Here is a 21,306-nt window from a genome sequence, read left to right on the forward strand (position 1 = left end):
AACCAAGAATATTAATCCCTGCAGTCACGAAAGCTTTAAATCAAAATATTGTCTTTGTTCATCGACGTGGCTGCTATCCTGTCAGTTTCTATACCCATCCCTCTCTCTCTCTCTACAAGTCTCTCCCCCTGTAAGTATCTGTTCCTTTGTCTATGTGCATACACACCAAGGATACCCGGAGCAGGTGGGTGGGCGAGATGTTATCACCCTCGCCTGGTATACAGGAGGTCGTGGGTTCGATCTCACCCCTTGACGCCTGCTGCTGTATATTTGGAGTTTGCGTGTCTCTCTCATCATCATCACGGTGGCTAGGAGATGTTAACTACCTCGCCTGGTGTACAGGAGGTCGTGGGTTCGATCCCGACCCCTTGACGCCTGCTGCTGTATATTTGGAGTTTGCGTGTCTCTCTCTCTCATCATCATCACGGTGGCTATGAGATGTTAACTACCTCGCCTGGTGTACAGGAGGTCCTGGGTTCGATCCCGACCCCTTGACGCCTGCTGCTGTATATTTGGAGTTTGCGTGTCTCTCTCTCTCATCATCATCACGGTGGCTAGGAGATGTTAACTACCTCGCCTGGTATACAGGAGGTCGTGGGTTCGATCTCACCCCTTGACGCCTGCTGCTGTATATTTGGAGTTTGCGTGTCTCTCTCCCCGTGGTTGCGTGCATTCTTCCCTCCACATTTAGAAACATACGTTAGGATTATTTGGTCGACGAGAAATTTCTCCACGTGACCAGGTCCCAGGTCGCTTCTGAAACAAAAGAGCGAAAAGCGCGGTAGGCTTTACCTGGTAAAATAAAGTTCAGTCTGTCTATAATTCTATCTGTTACTTCTAGATTTAAAGCTTTCGTGACTGCAAAAATAAAAAAAAATCACGACGTTTCGGAGGCAACACAAGCTTGTGTTGCTTCCGAAACGTCGTGATTTTTTATTTTACTTTTATTAATTTTAATTTTTTACCTACGTGAATTTACCGAAAAAACCTAAGAATATCTATCTGTTACTGTCTTCCTCTGCCCATCACTCTGTCCGTCCACTTGCCCTTCGACCTGTTACGTCCTCTGTCCTGCTGGCTGTCCCTCTCCCTCTGCCCTCTGCCTTCCCGACTCTCCCGAGGGCCGTGTTTTACGATCCCCCCCCCGTCGTCGTCTGCCCGTCTGCGAACCCGCAGCTCTCCATCGGAGGCATCATCCTCCTGCGGGATCTGAGCGAGGACGCCGAGGAACTGGTGGACACGGTGGCGGCGCACGGCCCCAAGCTAGAGGAGGAGGAGAAGGAGCCGGACGCTCCCGAGCCCTTCGAATACGTGGACGAGTAGAAGTCCGGTGAGTGGTGGGGTGTGTGGCGCTCGCAGCGTTCACAGCAACATTAGAACGGTATGCATGCACGGCAGAGGTCGCAAACGGGTTTTGATTCCTTACCCGTACCCGTACCCGGCCGCACCAGGGTCGCAAACGGGTACCCGTACCCGTACCCGGCCGGGTACGGGTAGGGTACGGGTATCGGGTACCTGATTGCGACCTCTGGGATGAAGCCATGTTGCAGGCGCGGGTGGCTTGATTCTAGGAACTTGAATTGTGAGAAGAGACAAGACGTTGGGAAATGAGTGACAAACAGTTACTCACCAGTGACTCACGGTCTACCCGTACCCGGCCGCACCAGGGTCGCAAACGGGTACCCGTACTCGTACCCGGGCGGGTATGGGTAGCCGGGTATCGGGTAGGGTACGGGTAGGGTACGGGTATCGGGTACCCGGTTGCGACCTCTGATGCATGGCGGTGAGATGTTAATTACCTCGCCTGGTATGCGGGAGGTCGTGGGTTCGATTGCGACCCTTGACGCCTGCTGTATATTTGGAGTTTGCGTGTCTCTCTCCCCGTGGTCGCGTGGATTTTTCTCTGGGTCCTCCGGTTTTCCCCTCCACATTTAGAATCGACCTGCACTTAAAGAGTATTTTGGCTGCTCCTAAATCAGCCACTTGGTTGAGCTATCATTTGTGGGTCAGGTGGCTTCTGAAAAAGAGCTACAAAGTTCAGTTGACCTTACCTGGTAAAATAAAATCATTTAGTTTCACCGGTGATATGCAGTTGTTAAGAATGTCAATGTGATGTATCCCATAATGTGATTCTCGTGTTATATTGACCCAGGAAGTGATGTACGGTGGGCTTTGTAAACCCAGCCCTCAAGCAGGATTCGAACTCGCGCTTATTGGGAGTGGAGCTCTGTATCCACGGTGCCGGATATAATTAGTTGGGAGAGGGTTTCTACGAGGGGTGTACAGCAACCAGAAGTGAGGATGTCTGTCTAATCTCGGGAGAATAGTAATTATTCACTTGCAGTGTCGGTCTCACATGCAGCTGGTTACATCCCCTAAAGTGTCTAATAATACACGAGGGAGGGCAATGTATCCCCGCAACTGTCGCCGACAATGCATTTACTAATGGGGGTTTTCCCCTTTTTTCTGGCAACAAAAACTGACACCTTTTGCAAGGAATCATGCTCACATTAACCACAATACTTGCAGTCAAATGCGGAGGAGAAGAATGATGTAGCTGCTCACCCCGAGCTCTCATGACTCTGGTAGTGCGTTGTCTTTGAACTGTGCGCCTTTTGGCGTCATCTGGTCGAACACCATATGAGACTAGGCTCTAAAGAAAGCTGTCTCTTTTGTATGGACCAATCAGTTTCAAAGACAATGCATAAATTATCAGAGTATTGTTTTTTGTTTGCATTTGACTGCAACTATTGTGGTTAATGTAAGCATGATTCCTTGCAAAAGGTGTCAGTTTTTGTTGCCAGAAAAAAGGGGAAAAACCCTTTTAGTATATTTTGATACTGGCAAAGGAGGTCCCATGAAATGCATGTACTCTTGAGCAACTGTGGAAACCTGTTCAGACGTTTACGATGGAGTGACCCGTTCTGTTTTTAAAAAAGTTTTATTCAAACAGTATCCTTTGATCGCCGCTGAATCCGACTCCTTTTGGAAGTTGCGATTCCAATTTACCCACGAGAGGGAGCCGCGATCAGATTTGTCCAGATTTGGGTAACTCGATGTTTTTGTTCCCCCCCGCCCCCCGCTACTGGAGAAGGCTGTGGCTATGCTCGGACATCAAGAGAGCCGGCAATGTCGAGATCCTGGATTAGAAGCCTCGCGATTTAATCTCGTTCCAGTCTCGCGAGTCGATGGGTTTCTCAGCTCAAGTCGCCGATGGCTGCACAATAAAAACCTTGACAGTAAAATTTGATTCCGCGCTTAATTTCTTTATTAAAATTCCAGCTTTGAGAATTAACACATCGGCTCGACTGTCATGTGGTGAGCCTCATTCTCATATGCAGGCCGAGTGGGAAAGTGCCTGCCTTCTACTGGAAGGAATCTCAGCGGCAGCTCCGTAATATCCACTTCCACAGGCCGTTATTTAACCACAAAGGGCTGCACACTTCTCTGCCAGAGATCCGATTGAATACTTAATCTCTTGATGCGACACCGACGGTCCAATTGATGGGGAATTTCATTTACGAAAGATGAAAGAATACTTTTGTTACAATGGAAAATGGTGCGGCAATGATTGCCCTGGCGCCAAGGGAGCTAGATGTAAACTACCTCGTCTGGTTTGCGAGGTAGTTAACGCGTGTATGTTTGGAGTTTGCGTGTTCTCCCCGTGGTCGTGTGGATTTTCCTCTTGGGCCCTCCGGTTTTTCCCTCCACATTTAGAATCGTCCATCGTGCGTTGAGAGAATTTGGCTGCAAAACATTTCCACGTGATAAGCCACTTGGTTGAGCTATCATTTGTGGCCAGGTCACTTCTGAAGCTGAGCTATATAGCTCAGCGGGTCTTACCTGGTCACATAAATTGTTTAATAGTTTAATAAGCGTTGGTGGACATGCAAATTCCAATAATGCGCGAGATCGACGGAAAACACGATTCAAACACACAGCACCTCTGAATGTGCCTTGTGTAAAAAAATTTATATAAAAAATGTGGTGCTTGCATTACCGTTTGGGAGGCGTGCGGAGTCATAATGCGACGTTACCGGCGCGCAGTAGCGTCGTCGTGCGTTGAGGGGCTTCCGCATGACGCGTGCGTGCGTGCGTATGGCGGCGTTCAAAAATTCCAACGCACAAAGGTGAAGATTCGGGGGACGTGGACGTACGTTGAATACATCTTAAGTAAATATCATTACGGCTAGAAACAACATCAGTAGATTTCGATTTAAAGCTTTCGTGACTGCAGGGATTCATCTTCTTGGTTCTTTCGGTAAAGTCACGTAGAATGGAAGTAATAAAATAATGAGGACGGCTGCTTGCGTTGTGGCCGAAACGTCGTGATAATTATTTCATTATGTTTTATTTTTATTATTTGATTACTTCCCTTTTACGTGACTTTACCGAAAGAACCAAGAACATCAGTAGACCCCGTGAAAAATATTTATATATTTGTATTTGTTGCCGTGCAATTTTGGGGGGTCGTTTTCAATTTGCCCACGCGTATTTTGCCCCCTGCCAGTTTATATTTTCAGAAAACCCGACACTTTGGGTGCTCTTTTTATCGTGCGATTTATTCCACGGAGGAACCCGGGCGGCTCAAGAAATTAAACTTGCGGGGGGGGAGCGTCTTGTGAGTCCGAGCTCAGTGACGAGAGCCGGAGGCGCACGGGGTTGAGAGACTCGGGCGGGAGGGGGGGGGAGTACGTGCGGGCAGCCGAATCACGGCACGCAATAAAATGGGAATTTTGGCTTAAGATTCCAGGCTGTGTTGTCAGTATCTAATCGAAACATGGCAACTCTGCGCGTTCATTGTTAAATGTAAAAACCTTTATTTGCAACAACAACAAAAACCTGTGGTGGGACCTTTTAGTTTTCCCTAGAACGTGCTTTCTACTGAAGCAAACTAAATGTTCTCAAATTGTCAGAGCGCTTAATGAGGCTGTTTATCAACGGAATCTGTGGGGAGATTTATACTATTTATGCTATGTAGCGTAGGGATTTAAGCGGCTGTGCCAAAGTTGTAAGGTTATTTTTAGCCTCTGAAGCAACTTAAAATACGTCGACGATTTATTTCCCTGCATTGTTTCATAACGTGGCCACCGCGCCAATACTTTTGACGGTTTCCAGTTCCTGTCTATTATGCATAACCCAGCGTATTGTTGAAGGGATTCTAAAATGTAATTTGCCGTGACTTCATTAAGATGCATATGCCCTTGGCCATGTTGGAGCGAGTTTTACCTGGAACCGTCGGTGAGAATTTTTTCCTCGCGAAGAAAAGCCGGGAAAACAAAAACCAGCCCCCCTCGCAAAACCAACGAATCTAGAGTTTTCAAATGAAACTCTTTTCTCGTGAGCACGTTAGAGAGTGAGCGAGCGAGAGAGCGAGTGCCTGGCCCATCGCTGTTAATTTGGGCAGCCGTCGAAATGAATGTGGAGGCGGTGGGTGATGGGCTGCCAAGTGTCCCCGATTAATAATTCATGCGTTGCGTAACAATTACATTATTTTTTCCAAAGACCAAAGCTCCCGTTAAGACGAGATGAAATCACCTGCCCCTAATTAGCTCTGACTTGGTGTGCCTAATTAGAGGCCACGTCTCAAGAACAGTTCTGTTTCACATTGCTTGGCCCTTCCACCAACGCATATTAAAAAATAAACGTCCGTTCCGAAGGAAGCCCCAAGCGGTATTAATGTCTCCGCTGGTTTACAGCGCAAGCTTGCAGCAGGCAGCTGACCAGTGGCAAGAATCATGGGCGGAGGGGGGGGCGGTGATGGGGGGGTGATCGTCCCTACCCCTCCTCCCCCTGGAAAGTTTCTAGATCCACCTCTGGCTCAGCACGTGGTTGCCGGTCGGTTGTGGTGGTGCGCCAAGATGTAATCCACTACCTTTGGGAAGTAAGATTTGGTGGGTCCGCCTTTTGGCGTCATCTGGTCCAACCCATGTGAGACTAGGCTCTAAGTTAAGCTGTCTCGGGTGTGGACCAATCAACTTCAAGGGCAGTTCACATTATCAGAGTTGTGTTTTTTGTTTGCATTATGACTGCAGGTATTGTGGTCTATGCAAACATGACTCCTTGTAAAAAGGTGTCAGTTTTGTTGCCAGATAGAAGGGTAAAAAAACAATCATATTTTTACTGGCAAATGAGGTGCCAATGGTGGGTCCATACAAATTTTAGATTTCACCGTGGGCATATGAGACAACCCATGCTGCTTGGACTGCGAAGAAGCCGGTCGAGGGCGGGGATGTAGATGGAGAGCGGCGACTTAGTTGGAAAGTGACGCGACAGTTCTCATGACATTACACCAAATAGCAACGTTGGAATGCAGCGGTGGAGAATTATACTGGTAGGAACCACCTGGTTCCTCCAACCCACAGGGGATTATTGTGTCCGTCTGTCGTGCATCCAAAAATGGGAGGGGTCGGGCTGGGTGGAGAGGGGAGGGTGGGAGGGCTGGGGCTGGGTGGGGAGGGGCTGGTCACCCCGTGGTGCCCTTATAAAACTCAACGTTTAACCTACTCACGCCGGCTTGTGCCCGCCCTCAGTCGGGCATATTTGCGGAATACACCACGCCGCCGTTGACCCCGGCCATTGACCGAGCAACCCAACGTTCCTACCAGCTCCCTCCGCAGGAATGTGTTAGGATACAACAGGTCTCTTGACAGCTCCATCGGGAGGCAAACAATTTGTTTTTAAGTTTATCACCGAGCTCGTCATCTTGCATGCCAACACACGTACCCCCGCACTGCACGCCTCTTGTGGGTGTTTTTTTCCTTTTCAATAAACAAGCAACTTGGGATTCAATTGTAGTGATCATGAGTGTGCAGCTGGTGTTACTATTGTACCTGGGCCCACAGACCAGAAGGGGGCCAGTTGCTGGGCGACGATTGTGGGCTTGATCCTGACCCAACACCTGCTGTACATGTGCAGTTTGTGTCGTTCATCATCACGGTGGCTCGGAGATGTTAACCACCTCACCTGGTTTTCAGGTCTTGGGTTCTATCCCGACGTATTTGGAGTTTGCATGTCTCTGTCATCATCACTGTGGCTTGGAGATGTTAACTACCTCGCCTGCTATGCAGGAGGTCGTGGGTGCAATCCCGACCCTGACGCCTGTTGTATATTTGGAATGTGCATGTCTCTATTGCTCTCCCTGTGGCCACATAGATTCTTCTCCGGGTCCTCCGGTTTTTCCCTCCACATTTAGAATCAACGTCACGCATTTAAGAGTATTTGGATGCTATACATTTCCTCGTGATGGGCCACTTTGTTGTTGTTTGTGGGCACGGTCGCTTCTAAAAAAGAGCTGTGGGTCTTACCTGCTAAAATAGTTTAGTTTATGAAGTGGGTTTTAGAAAATGGATGGGGGGGGGGGCGAATTCCATGCCTTGCAGGGAAAACATGTCCTGACGCCGCATGGGAGCCTAATGTTCCATGGCATGCACTCTTAATATTATTGACGCCGTGTGTTGATTTAATATTATTAATGCTTTGTGTCATTCCCAGGGCGAGAAAGATAACATTCTCACACGGCTTAGAAAAGTAAAACTTTTGCTTAAGTAATGACGGTGGCTGACTTGACCTCTCTCGCTTGCAAATCTGTCATTGAAGCGCCGCGAGACGCGGAAGGTCGGTGGCAGGAACCGCGGGCCCTGCCTGCCTGAGTGAGTGCGTGCGCGCTGTCACGCGCCTCGAAAAAACCGAGGGGGTTTTGAAGGAAAATGCTCTTCGGAGATGCCACGCCAGCGGCGCAGGGCAGGAGGAAAAGAGGGGTGGGAAGGCTTGATGAGCTGGCAGGTGGTGATGGAAAGAACAAGTTGACGTTGATGACTGGAGAGGAGGGCACAGGAGCATTGTGGAGAAGGAACGCGTGAGCAGCTGACCCAGTTTTTATTCGTGTTAATCATTTCGATGCGTGTTATTGTCTTTATATTTGCTATGATGCGTGCACAAATGGGGGGACCTTGAAAATGAGATTGGGTGCCTCTTGTGTGGACCTCGCTGGATATTCTCGCTATGCTCGTCTTCCCAGGCAAGGCTGGCTGAGTCCCCAGACTTTTTTTAGAGGTCCTTGCCAAAGCTTTTGTGCAGTTGGTGCTGCCGTGTTGCTGCTTTGCGTGTAATTACAATCGAAGTCATTTGCGGGTTTAGCATTGGGATGTTTTTGACAATACCATTGGGGGTTTAGCTATGGGAGGAGAACCCATGCAGAACAGGGGGAGAACATACAAACTCCACACCACACACACACACTGCAGAGTGAGGGGAGGTGGTGCCTGGATTTTTGTTTCTGAAGATCCAGTGTTGGTTTTGCACGGCCCTGAATTTGATCAACATCTATACAACTGTGACGTGAAGACATTTTTTGCGTTGCATGTTGAACGACTTTCGCACGTAGCCAGCCGTGCCAATCGGAGGTTGCGGTCAGCATAAAAGGGCGCCCCAGTCAGGAATCAAACTCAAGCACCCCTTCTTCCCCGCAAGGAAACGAATGAAGACGTTTTCAAATAAAACTCTTTACTCTGGAGTTCAGGAGCACGGGTGTGGCCGCCCATCGCTATTAATTAGGGCCAACACTGCTAGGCGCAAGTGTCACCACAACCCGCACGTATGATGCACATTCAGGATGTTGTAACATGCTCAACACGGTGACCGATGGATTCAGGAAATGTCTTGTCACGGGTGGGGGAGGCTGCTACCGTCTGGATGGGAACCCACTGTGAGTTGGTGACAACAGCAGCAATGCCCTTTCCTCCCCCCCCCACTCTCTCCTTTGTCTCGCAGATGACCGTGGAAGCTGGGAGGTCGCACCCTCACCACCACGAGGGTGTGGTGTGTGATCGATTCGAAGAATAATCTGCAAAAGTAGTTTTTTTCTTCTGTTAAAGTTTTCTTTCTCAGTGTTCGTTCATTTTTACAACTTTAAACCCCAGTGTAAAAGATTGTTTTTTTTTCTGGTTCAGTTTGTGTAACTTCGGAAATGACTCAAATAAAAGACATAACTTCAGTCGGTGAGCCACAACTTTATGGTTTGAACGTTTCCTTGTTTCAAGTCACATTTTTCATCGGTTCACACCTTCAAAGGGGGCGACAACCTTGGCCCAACACCACAAACAAACACACAGCGGCATTGTTCATTCCCATTCTCTTCAAGCACAACAAAGTGTCTTAACGTTGGGGGGGGGGGGGAGAAGCCTTGCGCATACAGTATCTAACTCACGAATGACATGGCTTGGCAGGGAGAAAAAAACTTAATTCACAAGAGCGTGCAATAACTTGTGCGGGGCAAGAGCAGCTACTTTGCCTGTGGTTACGTTTGATTTTATTTCCCCGTTTGAGCACCCACCCGGAAGGGGGGAAAAAACCACGTCTAATGAAATCCATTGCAGACCGCAGAAATGTGTTTTACGTTTCACCTTAGGACCCCCAAAGGATTATCGCGGAGAGCGAAATAAATACAAACGAGTGGTCAGGGGTGGCTTGTCTTAACAAGCTGTGCCGGGCAGGTTTAAATGTTAAACCGCGCCGTCCCGGTTTACAGAGGCAGCTGGAAATTTACATCCACGTTGGCTTGTCTGGCGATGGACACGATCTCTGACAACTTGACAACCTGCGAAGTCAAAAGGGGGGAGCAGGTTAAACACGGATGTGGAGCAGTCTTGACCACCGCCCTCCTCCAGAGCCTACATCCGCTGTGCCCTCGGACACGAGAGCTCCAAGAGTTGCCCGAATCGTATCCTCACAACCGTCTCTTGCGTGGTTGTCGGAATTCTTGGAAACCATTCCAATACAGTTCTTGCTTCCCCCCCCCCCATCCTGTACACAACGTGTCTTACCCAGTGCAACATTTTTTTGCCTCAATCTATCGACAACACTCGTATGCATCTTCTTGGTTCTTTCGGTAGTCATGTAGAAGGGAAATAATAAAATAATAAAAATAAAACAAAATACAATTCTCACGACGTTTCGGCCACAACGCAAGCAGCCGTCCCTCAGGTGAAGAACAGGTCTGTCGGAAAGACAGCATCTTTGCTTGTGTTATGGCCAAAACGTCGTGAGAATTGTATTTTATTGTTTTATTTTATTATTTCCCTTCTACGTGACTTTACCGACAGAACCAAGAAGATTAATCCCAGCAGTCACGATAGCTTTAAATCGAAATTTAGAGTATAGCTCTCTGATAGAAACAGGAATAGGGACATAGGCACTCCCATATAAATTACCTTTTGAATTAAATTAAACACCGGGAACATTCTATTTTAGGCCATGTTCAGAAGCAAAACATCATTGACTGACTTTGACCAAATGAAAAACCGCACCTCCGATTCGCACGGTTGGCTACGTACGGTGCAATAGAAATTCAACGTACGGACATTTACAATCACGGCTTGAGGGTGGGGTTTTTTTTTGGCTTGATTATTTTAAAATGATCACACAAGCACACCAATTCAACTTCTGTAAACAATCGCTTGCGGAGGAAAATCGTCCGGCTCGCGTTAAACGCGCCCGCAAACGAAACGGGGCAAGCGAACGGTTATTCGCGCGTGCGTGCGTACGCGCGCATATATAATTCGCGTTCCCGCAAAAAATTCCGAGACAGATGCTCTCAGCCGGCACAGCAGGTGCCGAAACACAATCTCTGAGATGGAGGAAGAGGAGGAGGTGGGGGGGGCAATAAGTAAACAAACGGCGGTGGAATAGCGATGTTAGCAGCATATTCCATTTACAAACGGGACCCCCCCCCCACCCCTTCCTTACGCCAAAACAAGTTTGTGCTCTGCAAGTCTAATACATTTGCTTTTACCCCCAGCTCGCTCGTTCAAGGTATCGATACGCTCGACTGCGCGAGGGCGTTCGTGTTTTGGTAAACGGTCTCGCAGACGTCGGCGCTTGCTTACAGCGGCGAAGGTACAGCGGGGGATTGCTGCTCTGGGAGCAAATGAGAAGTTGCAGGCAGGATCGACCCCCTCCCGAGACGGAGGAGGAGAGATGGAGCAAAATTAGACGGAGGAGGAGAGAGATGGAGGAGCGACGGAGCGTTTCCTCACCATTTTAGCAGCTTCGTCCAGGTCGTCGCATGCCAGGATCTTCAGGCTGCTCGCCGCAATGATCGCCTTGGCGTCGTCCACTTGAGTTCCTGTGACATTGACCGAGTGGAGAATAACACGCGACTCCATGTGAAGCACTCCCCACTGTCCCGTCCCCCCCTCCCACGGCGGCCGATTATTACCGCACGGGAATTTTGAATCCGTACTAAATTGTCGCGTACGCACAGTTGCAATTCAATCCCCTAAGTGCGACGGCTGCGATTATGTAACGCGGCCTTGTAAAAGGGGGAAGTTGTAAACAAACTTTGCTTGTCTTCTTGGTTCTTTCGGTAAAGTCACGTAGAAGGGAAATAATAAAATAATAAAAATAAAACATAATAAAATACAATTCTCACGACGTTTCGGCCACAACGCAAGCAGCCGTCCTCAGGTGAAGAACAGGTCTGTCGGAAAGACAGCGTCTGAGGACGGCTGCTTGCGTTGTGGCCGAAACGTCGTGAGAATTGTATTTTCTTATGTTTTTTTTATTATTTCCCTTCTACGTAACTTTACCGAAAGAACCAAGAAGATGAATCCCTGCAGTCACGAAAGCTTTACACCGAAATTTAAACTTTGCTTGGTGTTGGTGTTGTTGGAGTTACCAGCCCCCTCCCCGAGTCGATATAATCCGTGAATAAATAAATAAGCTTCTCCATCAAAAAGTACGGCACTTTTAAAGTCCTCAAAGCAAGGCAGATGTGTAGCACATTTTCTCAATTTGGTGCTGCAAATGAAATTGGCTGAATTCATAATGACGCACGTTACTTTTCACAGCGACGGTTGATTGCCGATCCGGGTACTCACCGATTCAGTCCGGTCACTCGTGCCCATATCACCCTTCTGTCGCTACTACCAGGGTCACTCTTGTCCATGAACCTCACTCATCGATTCCTCCACTCGCGTTGAGGACTAGGTCTCCCGGACTGATTCTTTCCTCTCATCCATACTGTGTTCAACCACCACCACCGCAGGCCAAGACATCTCTTCCCGCTCCTTTCCCTGCTCGCACTGCTTAGCTTTGGAATCACCTCCCGTCAGTGTGTTTTGTGTGTATGTTGAACTTATTTCGCACGGTAGGTAGCCAACCGTGTTAATCGGAGGCGCAGGGGAAAGACAACAAACTATGGGTCTCTGTGTGAGTCGGTGGGTCTCTGTGTGAGTCTGTGGGTCTCTGTGTGAGTCTATGGATCTCTGTGTGAGTCTATGGATCTCTGTGTGAGTCTATGGGTCTCCGTGTGAGTCTATGGGTCTCTGTGTGAGTCTGTGGGTCTCTGTGTGAGTCTGTGGGTCTCTGTGCGAGTCTATGGATCTCTGTGTGAGTCTATGGGTCTCTGTGTGAGTCTATGGGTCTCTGTGTGAGTCTATGGGTCTCTGTGAGTCTATGGGTCTCTGTGAGTCTATGGGTCTCTGTGTGAGTCTATGGGTCTCTGTGTGAGTCTATGGGTCTCTGTGTGAGTCTATGGGTCTCTGTGAGTCTATGGGTCTCTGAGTCTATGGGTCTCTGTGAGTCTATGGGTCTCCGTGTGAGTCTATGGGTCTCTGTGTGAGTCTATGGGTCTCTGTGTGAGTCTATGGGTCTCTGTGTGAGTCTATGGGTCTCTGTGTGAGTCTATGGGTCTCTGTGTGAGTCTGTGGGTCTCTGTGTGAGTCTATGGGTCTCTGTGTGAGTCTATGGGTCTATGGGTCTCTGTGTGAGTCTATGGGTCTCTGTGTGAGTCTATGAGTCTCTGTGAGTCTATGGGTATCTGTCGAAGTCGATGTGTGTATGTTGAACGTCTTTCGCACCGTATGTTAGCCAACCGCGCTAATCGGAGACACAAACAGCTGGTGGAAGCTTGGGGTCGAATGTCACGGACACGTTCAGAATTTTGTGATTAACCTTTTCTGACGGAAGAAAAGATTAAAATAAATTCATCGGTACCGAGGCTCCCACAAGACCATGGCGGGAGGGTGTGTAGGCACAGTTTGACCTCAGTGAGTGGTCTTTGTGCTGTTCGCCTTTTGGCGTCCTCTGGTCTAACACTGTTTGAGACTTGGCTCAAAAGAAAGTTGTCTCTGGTGTAGACCAATCAGATTCAAAGACAATGCATCATCATAGACTAGCAGTGTTTTTTGTTAGCATGTTCACCCCAAGTGTGTGTGGTTAATGCCAGAGGTGGGACAAAGTCATTGTTATGCAAGTCCAAGTCGAGTCGCAAGTCATCAAATTCATGACTCGAGTCTGACTCGAGTCCAAGTCACATGACTCGAGTCCACATCTCATAGGTGGGACAAAGTCATTGTTATGCAAGTCCAAGTCGAGTCGCAAGTCATCAAATTCATGACTCGAGTCTGACTCGAGTCCAAGTCACATGACTCGAGTCCACACCTCTGGTTAATGCAAACACGATTCCTTACAAAAGGTTTCAGTTTGGTGTTCTAACATCTTAACACAACTGCTTTATTTCCAGAAAGGGTACAACCTATTCTTAGATCTATCATAGAGTGGCGGTCTTGTCGCTACAACGGCACAACTTTGCCTCTCTAAATAAAGTTAACGCTAATCGCTTGCGCATCCCGAGATTCAGCGGTGGACTTGCAGACCGTGCCGGAACGGGAAAGGGGTTTTAAGTTATTCCAAACAAATTTCAACATATTTGGCGATGGGATCTTTCGACTAAAATCACATTAAACCAAAACCGTACCCATTTTTGCTGTTGATTATCCCCCTTGCACCGGAGTTTTAACGTTCAATCGTCGATGTGAATCGTCCGCGGCCGGGGAGTCGCGTACCTTGCAAGCGAACGACGATTGGCACTCGCAGGTTGAGCTCCTTCGCCGCGGCGATGATGCCCTGCGCGATGATGTCGCAGCGCATGATCCCGCCAAAGATGTTCACCAGAATGGCCTGGACCTACGGGAGCCAAGGGTTAGGGTTTTGGGGGGGGGGGGGGGGAAAGTCACGGCAAGTTCAATTTGTTTGACCAGGTGACAACTCCACAGACCGGGATGGTATCATTTTGCAAGGGGGACTCTGGGTAACGAGGCATGAACGTAGCGTGGCCGGGCGGCTGCAGGTGCCATACGAAGCCCTTGCACGGAGAATACGAGCCACGGCCAATCCACTGCTGGATGAAGGCCTCCAAGCTGGCCATCATTCAGAGGTTGGGCTCATTCGTAGCGTAATGTACCCACGACGATTAAACGTTGCAAGTTCTTAACAAAAGTTTAACGCCGCCGCGTACATCGACACCAAGTCTCGAGTCCAGATACACTCTTGATGTCGTCATCGTCGTCGTCATCAGTGACCGATCGACTGCTGGATGAAGAAGCCTTCCCCCCAAGCCATCGCAAAATCTCACGGTCCCGCAACGGAACGATCCGCCTAGCAGCTACGCGATGTGCTCGATTTCGCAGTTCCATCTCGACAGTCGGATCTCCTCCTGGGACGAGTTTCCCTCCCCTTTGGGCTGCCGCACCGTCGTTAAGTCTCGGACCGCCGGCCGTCGTCTCTTGCGACAAACGCGTCTGCCCCAGGCGCACTTGTCTTGGCAGTCGATGTCACGCGTTTAGGCGCACGTATTCTGTGTTTACGTGTGTTCAAAAAAAGCCTCAGTGAAGAAACAAAAACTGCTCGAGTGCTTTCAGGCGCGATGCGTTGACGCCCGATGCGTTGACGTGCGATGCGCTGACGCGCGATGTGTTGACGTGCGATGCGCTGACGTGCACTCTCGTGGAGTGGTCGACGATGAAAGACGTAGACGCGTCGGGTCGAGCGAACGACAAGGTGATGCACACACGAACAGAACACGTTTAGAATCGACGTCGCGTGTATTTGGCTGCTGCTGTAAGTTTCCACACGGTGGATAAGCCACTTGTTTGAGCTATCGTTTGTGGGCACGTCGCTTCTGAAAAAGAGCTATATAGCTGTGGGCCGCACCTTGTAAAATAAAAATCGTCGCAGAGTCTAAGCCACTTAGTAGTGGTTTTAAGCATAAGAATGGAGAGTATGTAACATAACACTGGTCAGCACACTTTTTCTGGCATAAGGTATTCCAAAGGGTTTAAGGTAATTTTGGGGTGCCGATTCCAAATCTGGCATCAGTTTTTGTCTATCACATCAGGTTTTTGAGATATCAAATATTGCATTTTCAATAAAAACTGCAGAAGAAAAATATTAAATGAATGTGGATATCTACATAAAATGATATTATAAACACACTATCCTAAAAATACAGCACCATATTTTAACACTAAAGCAGTCACTGACTCGCAACAACTTGCAATCATAGGTGACAGAGTTAATTTCGGGTAAAATCAATGAAAATGGGGTATGCCGATAGCATAAAATGAGATGTGATAGAGCAAATCTGAGATCAGATTTGGAATCGGCACCCTGAAATTAGTATAGAACAGCTGCAAAAGTCCAGGCCAGAAAAAAAATGTTTTTTTTGTTGATCAGTGTATAATTTGAAAGATTAAAAGGTTGATTAGACCATCCAACGTCCTCATGGGGAACGAGATGACGGTCTTCGGTTAATCACGCAGTTAATTTAAAATGTATATTTCAATTGTCATCATGTCATGTTTCCATTCAGAATTCTCAAGGAAGTGGTGACTGGAGAGGAGAATATCTTATCTGCAACTGGAGAAAAGTGACAAACAGCTGATGGACGAAAAAACCAGACCACAGTCATCCTCGTGTTAAAAGTTGACAGCCCTTTGTCAATCCACTGCTGGATGAAGGCCTCTTTGCAATGTCAATCCACAGGGGTTTGCCTCTGAACCAACTTCACCATGCCGTTCATTGCGGGTCAGTGCAAGACCATTTGTGGATACATCACGCGCCATTCATTGTTAGCCGTGACCTGATCAGAACCTGACCTTGTAACCTCACGATCACGTGCTCCTTAACCAGTGCCATCTGGCCAGTCCGGTACGGGAGTGCAAAGCAAATTATGTTTGTTCACATTAGACGGCGCTCATTAACCGCGAGTGGTTCATTGATTGCGGCATCGATGCCCGAACCGCCGAGTCGACGTTAATTCCTCGCTTCTAAGAGACAAACGGTTCTCATAGACGTGTGGGCAGGGGGGGTGGGGGGGGAGAGGCTGCGTGTCCCAGGCTGTCCCGCAACGAACTCTGAAGCTTCATTACTGAGCAGAAGAAGAAAAAAAGAACTCTGCTCGTGGTCAGGCGTGCGATTGTCGAGCGGTCCGGTGGTCTCATTACACCGACGATCGGAATCGTACTGAAGTGGCAGTCACGGCGACGATCATTAAAATCGCTTTAATAGCGCATCGGAGGGTAATGTTCCGGCATTTTTTCTGTTTCTTTTTAGCGAGGCTTCAAAGCCATGCAGGACAGTCCCAGGACACGGGGCTAGAGCTACGCCTGTGCTCTCGTCTCTGGCCCACTCGCTTTTTGTTGTTGTCGTCAAGTCGTCGCATCATTTTTAAACACAACGCGTGTTGTTGCGCCCGTACGCACACACGCGCCCGCCTGCACGACATTAGCACACAGCGGTCGGCGCGCGCGTCACACCGCGACCCCAACCCACCCGCCCCGCCCCCCCCACCCGGCGACATCGGGTTACATTCCTAACCCGCAAAACGTCGCCCCCGAATCATCCGAATCTTAATCCCCCGGGGGCGTCTTCCCCGACGTCGAGAGCAGCGGCCTCGCACCTTGGAGTCGGAGGTGATGAGCTTGAAGGCCTCCGTCACCTGCTGCGCCGTGGCCCCGCCGCCCACGTCGAGGAAGTTGGCGGGCAGCCCGCCGTGCAGCTTGATGATGTCCATCGTGGCCATGGCCAGGCCAGCGCCGTTCACTGCGACGACAAACGGCCAAGCCCGGCGCTTTCGTTAGGGGTCACCAATTAGGGGGGCCGCCACAGTGGCCAGGAGATGTTTGGGGTAGTGATAGGAGATGTTAACTACCTAGGCTGGTATACAGGAGGTCGTGGGTTCGATCCTGACCAGGACACCTGCTGTATATTTGGATTCTGCGTGTCTCTCATCATCATCACAGTGGCGCGGAGATGTTAACTACCTCACCTGGTGTACAGGAGGTCGTGGGTTTGATCCCGACCCTGACACCTGCTGTGTATTTGGAGTTTGCGTGTCTCTCTCTCTCATCATCATCACGGTGGCTAGGAGATGTTAACTACCTCACCTGGTGTACAGGAGGTCGTGGGTTTGCTCCCGACCATGACACCTGCTGTGTATTTGGAGTTTGCGTGTTCTCCCCGTGGTTGTTTGGTTTTTCTCCAATTTTTCCCTCCACATGTCGAATCGACGTGCGCTTTAGATCATTTACAGTATTTGCCTGCTGTAAATCTCCACATGACGACAAGCCCACTTCGTTGAGCTTTCATTTGTGATGTCCAGGTCGCTGCTGAAAATGAACTATGCAGCACAGTCAGCCTTATCTGGTAATTTTGTATTATTATTATAGTAAAACCTTGGATTGCGAGTCACTTGGTCTGCGAGTGTTTTGCAAGACGAGCGAAATTTTTAACTAAATATCAATTTGATAAACGAGCGAGGTCTTGCAATACGAGTAGTACGTATACACGCTTTGTCTGCCGAGCGTCACGTGATCACAACTGATATACGAGTGCTTTGGATAACAAACACGTTTCCGGAACGAATTATGCTCGCAATCCAAGGTTTCACTGCGTATATATTTTTTCGCATCGTACGTATCTAACGATGCTAGTCGGTAGGTGCGGGAGCGCGGGAGGGGAATGACAACAAACTGAACGCACAGTCAAAAGGTAGACTCGTGTGTTGCGGTTGGGTCGTGGCAAATATTTGCGTGCTTGAGAGCCACATTCAAGGACCCGGGATCGAAGCGCCAACAAACCGAACACAAAAAGCAGTCCTAAAGAAATGAGTTTTCAATCGAGATTTAAAAGTGTATAGCTACCAGAGGCTTCCTAATAATAATAACAGTAAATTTCGATTTAAAGCTTTCGTGACTGCAGGGATTCATATTCTTGGTTCTTTCGGTAAAAGTCACGTAGAAGGGAAATAATAAAATAAGAAAAATAAAACATTTTAAAAATTCTCACGACGTTTCGATTGCAACACAAGCAATCATCATCAGGTGTGAAAACCACAACAAGAACGTTTGAAAAAAGTGGTGACGATTGCTTGTGTTGCAATCGAAACGTCGTGAGAATTTAAATTAATTTTTATTATTTTATTATTTCCCTTCTACGTGACTTTACCGAAAGAACCAAGAACATAATAACAATAGTAGTCGTCGTAGTCAATAGTTACCCAGGCAGCCGATGTTGCCGTCGAGGCCGATGTAGTTGAGATTGGCCTGCGCAGCCTGCACGTCACGTGCGTCCTCCTGGCTCCAGTCGCGCATCGAGAAGACGCGCTCCTGGCGGTACGCCGCGTTGGCGTCGAAGTTGATCTTCGCGTCCATGCACATGACTGTCGGCCACGGGGGGGGGGGAGGGAGACAATACAGAGTTCCCCCTACGTCACAAGTTGATCTTCGCGTCCATGCACGAGGGGTACTGTGATATGGGTAGTGATAGGGGAGGGACCTCGCTGGGGGGGGGCGGGGGCAGGCAGTAGCAGGATGATGATGACGATGATGCTGGGCGAGGGGAGAAGAGATGCGGGTTGTTTTAAGTGAGCAACGTGAGCAGGTTCAAGTAAAGATGGTTGCTTCATATGCGCGGCGGCATAGCGACCGCCTCTTCATGAGGCTAATCATGGGTTGATGGTGGCGATGACGGCGATGACGGCGATGGTGGCGATGGTGGCGATGGTGGCGATGACGGCGATGGTGGCGATGACGGCGATGGTGCTGCTGCTGATGGCGATGGTGGCGATGGTGCTGCTGCTGATGGCGATGGTGGCGATGGTGGCGATGACGGCGATGGTGGTGATGGTGGCGATGGTGCTGCTGCTGATGGCGATGTTGGCGATGGTGCTGCTGCTGATGGCGATGGTGGCGATGGTGGCAATGGTGGCGATGGTGGCGATGGTGGCGATGGTGCTGCTGCTGATGGCGATGGTGGCGATGGTGGCGATGGTGGCAATGGTGGCAATGGTGGCAATGGTGGCGATGGTGGCGATGGTGCTGCTGCTGATGGCGATGGTGGCGATGGTGGCGATGACGGCTGGCGGCTGCGTGCGGTTGATCGGAGGCAGCACGAACCTGCTCCGGACGAATCCTCCACCATGGGGTTGATCTCGATCATGCTGGCGTCGTACTTCATGAACACGCCGTACAGCTTCATCATGAGCTCGGCCGCGTCGTTACAAAGCTCGTCGGGGAAGCCGATCTTCTGAGCCACCTGCCGAGCGGACGGGGTCGAGGGGGAAGGGTTGACGGGAGAGAGAAGGAGAAAGCGGCGGCAGAGTGGAGAAAGACGACGACGGAAAAAAGCGTTTTTTTTATTTGAACGTTGTCCTGTTGCCGAGAGAAATGTCGCGACATCGCGCCGAACAATACGTGGGTTCGACCCAAACGTACACTGCGGGAGTATTTTAAATCACGTCACACTCTGTGAAGAGATTCAAAAAGTTTTGCTGGCTAGGCACGCAAGCGGATGGCTCCGACGGCGTCGCCGTGCTCCCAGTCACGCCTCCGTATCAGCGCGGTTGGCCACATCCGGTGCGAAATGTAGCTCAGTGCACATCCCGTATGTCGATCCCGCGCACAAGCGCATGCGGCGTCAAGTCATTTCTCATTAGACCCCCCCCCGCCGCCTCTCGTCCTTCGAAAATCAACGCCAGCCGTCGTCTTCATAACCATCACCGTGGTGTCACCATCTATCCACTGCAGCATGAAGGCCGTCTCACCGTTCCCGCGCCCCCCGCGGTGCCCCCCGTGGTGCCGCCACTCACCCGCAGGGCCTGCTCGTGGTTGATGCCCTCCATGATGTCGATGGGCTCCTTGACGATGGCGTCGGGGTTCTCGGCCGCAACGTCCTCGATGTTGACGCCGCCGTGGGAGCTGCCGATGATCACCGGGCCCTGCGGCGTCGCGTGCGGTGCGTGCGGAGCGTGCGGTGCGTGCGAGGAGCGGAGGCGCAGCAGTTAGCGTTCAATTCCTGCTTGCGGCCACCAACGCCATTGATGATTATCTGACCTGGTCCTGGGTCCTCCCCTAGGTCGACTCGGCCTCAAATGGAGCAGTGTGTAAACATCGCCCTTATAGGTTGCTTGCCGACAGCGCTTACTCCTACAGTCTGTTAAAGGCTATATGGGGGATCTTTGTCTTTTGCGTGCATACAGACACAGGTGGTACACATCAGCCAGTCATCTCAATCAAGTCAACTCATGGCACCTGGGTCTGTGCAGCGACCTCCTGCCAGCCAACCTTTGACACATCACGTGGCCTCGGAGTGCACCTAGCCTGGCACAAGCGCCACGGTGACGTCACCACCACTTAGTGGCGAATGGCGGTTGTTGTTGTTGTAGACAAAGAGACCGTGTCCATCTAGGCCTAACAGACGTTGCGTCGACTTGAAGGTGGGCACGTGGCTGAGCAGTAGAGCGCATTTGGTGCCTGCTGTAGAGGTTTCGCGGTTTTCAGCTCAGCGGCCGCACTGGCTAATGCCGTGCATGCCCTGGCAAAAAAACCCTAGTATTACATGTCGCTCTGCATCTACATCAGCCATACTAAAGGAGAAGTGGTAGCCTCATTTGCCAGTAAAAATATGATAATTGGTTGTTTACCCTTCTATCTGGCAACAAAACTGACACCTTTTTACAAGGAGTCATGTTTGCATAGACCGCAATACCTGCAGTCATAATACAAACAGAAGAACATAACTCTGATAATGTGCACTGTCCTTGAAGTTGATTGGTCCACACCCGAGACAGCTTTCCTTCTGGTCCAACTCATCGTCAACATGCCAGATAGAAGGGTAAACAACCCATTATCATACGAGAAGTGGCAGTTTAAAAACCACGGTGGATGTTAAGCAACCTGTGATGTCGTTTGATCAAGGGTAAGCCATTGTGTGCCACCGTCACAGTCCAATTTTGCGAATTTACAAAATTACAAATTACTTGAGTGAATTAGCCAAAATAGCAATATCGCCCCCCAACAACCAAACCACTGAGCCCTTCTTGAGCGAATTGGGGGGGGGTTAATGAATGCATATAAATGACAATTTAGTATCCTTCTTCTTGGTTCTTTCGGTAAAGTCACGTAAAAGGGAAATAATAAAATAATCAAAATAAAACAATAAATATACGCTGCCAAGCCTGATGGT

The 21,306-nt window shown here is 49.5% G+C and overlaps 2 protein-coding genes across 4 annotated transcripts in view; one reads left to right on the forward strand and one right to left on the reverse strand.

Annotated features, from left to right (window-relative positions):
• PSMD1 (proteasome 26S subunit, non-ATPase 1) overlaps positions 1–9,010 on the forward strand; it is a 154,955-nt gene extending 145,945 nt beyond the window's left edge. Inside the window, exons 24-25 of one of the 3 annotated variants that reach the window (XM_078618220.1) lie at positions 1,177–1,330; positions 8,773–9,010. In XM_078618220.1, coding sequence (XP_078474346.1) covers positions 1,177–1,323 — 147 coding nt within the window. In that variant the 3' untranslated portion in view covers positions 1,324–1,330; positions 8,773–9,010. Of the gene's footprint in view, positions 1–1,176; positions 1,331–3,094; positions 3,246–8,772 lie in introns of those variants that run through there. The other 2 variants (XM_078618221.1, XM_078618222.1) reach the window with 2 other exon arrangements.
• SUCLA2 (succinate-CoA ligase ADP-forming subunit beta) overlaps positions 8,999–21,306 on the reverse strand; it is a 36,065-nt gene continuing 23,757 nt past the window's right edge. The window contains exons 5-11 of the mRNA XM_078618223.1: positions 19,931–20,059; positions 19,239–19,377; positions 18,341–18,502; positions 16,742–16,884; positions 13,848–13,968; positions 11,037–11,125; positions 8,999–9,598 (exon numbers count right to left, since the gene is read on the reverse strand). Of these exons, the coding sequence (XP_078474349.1) occupies positions 9,524–9,598; positions 11,037–11,125; positions 13,848–13,968; positions 16,742–16,884; positions 18,341–18,502; positions 19,239–19,377; positions 19,931–20,059 (858 nt within the window). The 3' untranslated portion in view covers positions 8,999–9,523. The remainder of the gene's footprint in view (positions 9,599–11,036; positions 11,126–13,847; positions 13,969–16,741; positions 16,885–18,340; positions 18,503–19,238; positions 19,378–19,930; positions 20,060–21,306) is intronic.

Source organism: Lampetra planeri, chromosome 56 (genome assembly GCF_965212315.1).
Source record: "Lampetra planeri chromosome 56, kcLamPlan1.2.h2, whole genome shotgun sequence".
NCBI classification, from domain to species: Eukaryota; Metazoa; Chordata; class Hyperoartia; order Petromyzontiformes; family Petromyzontidae; genus Lampetra; species Lampetra planeri.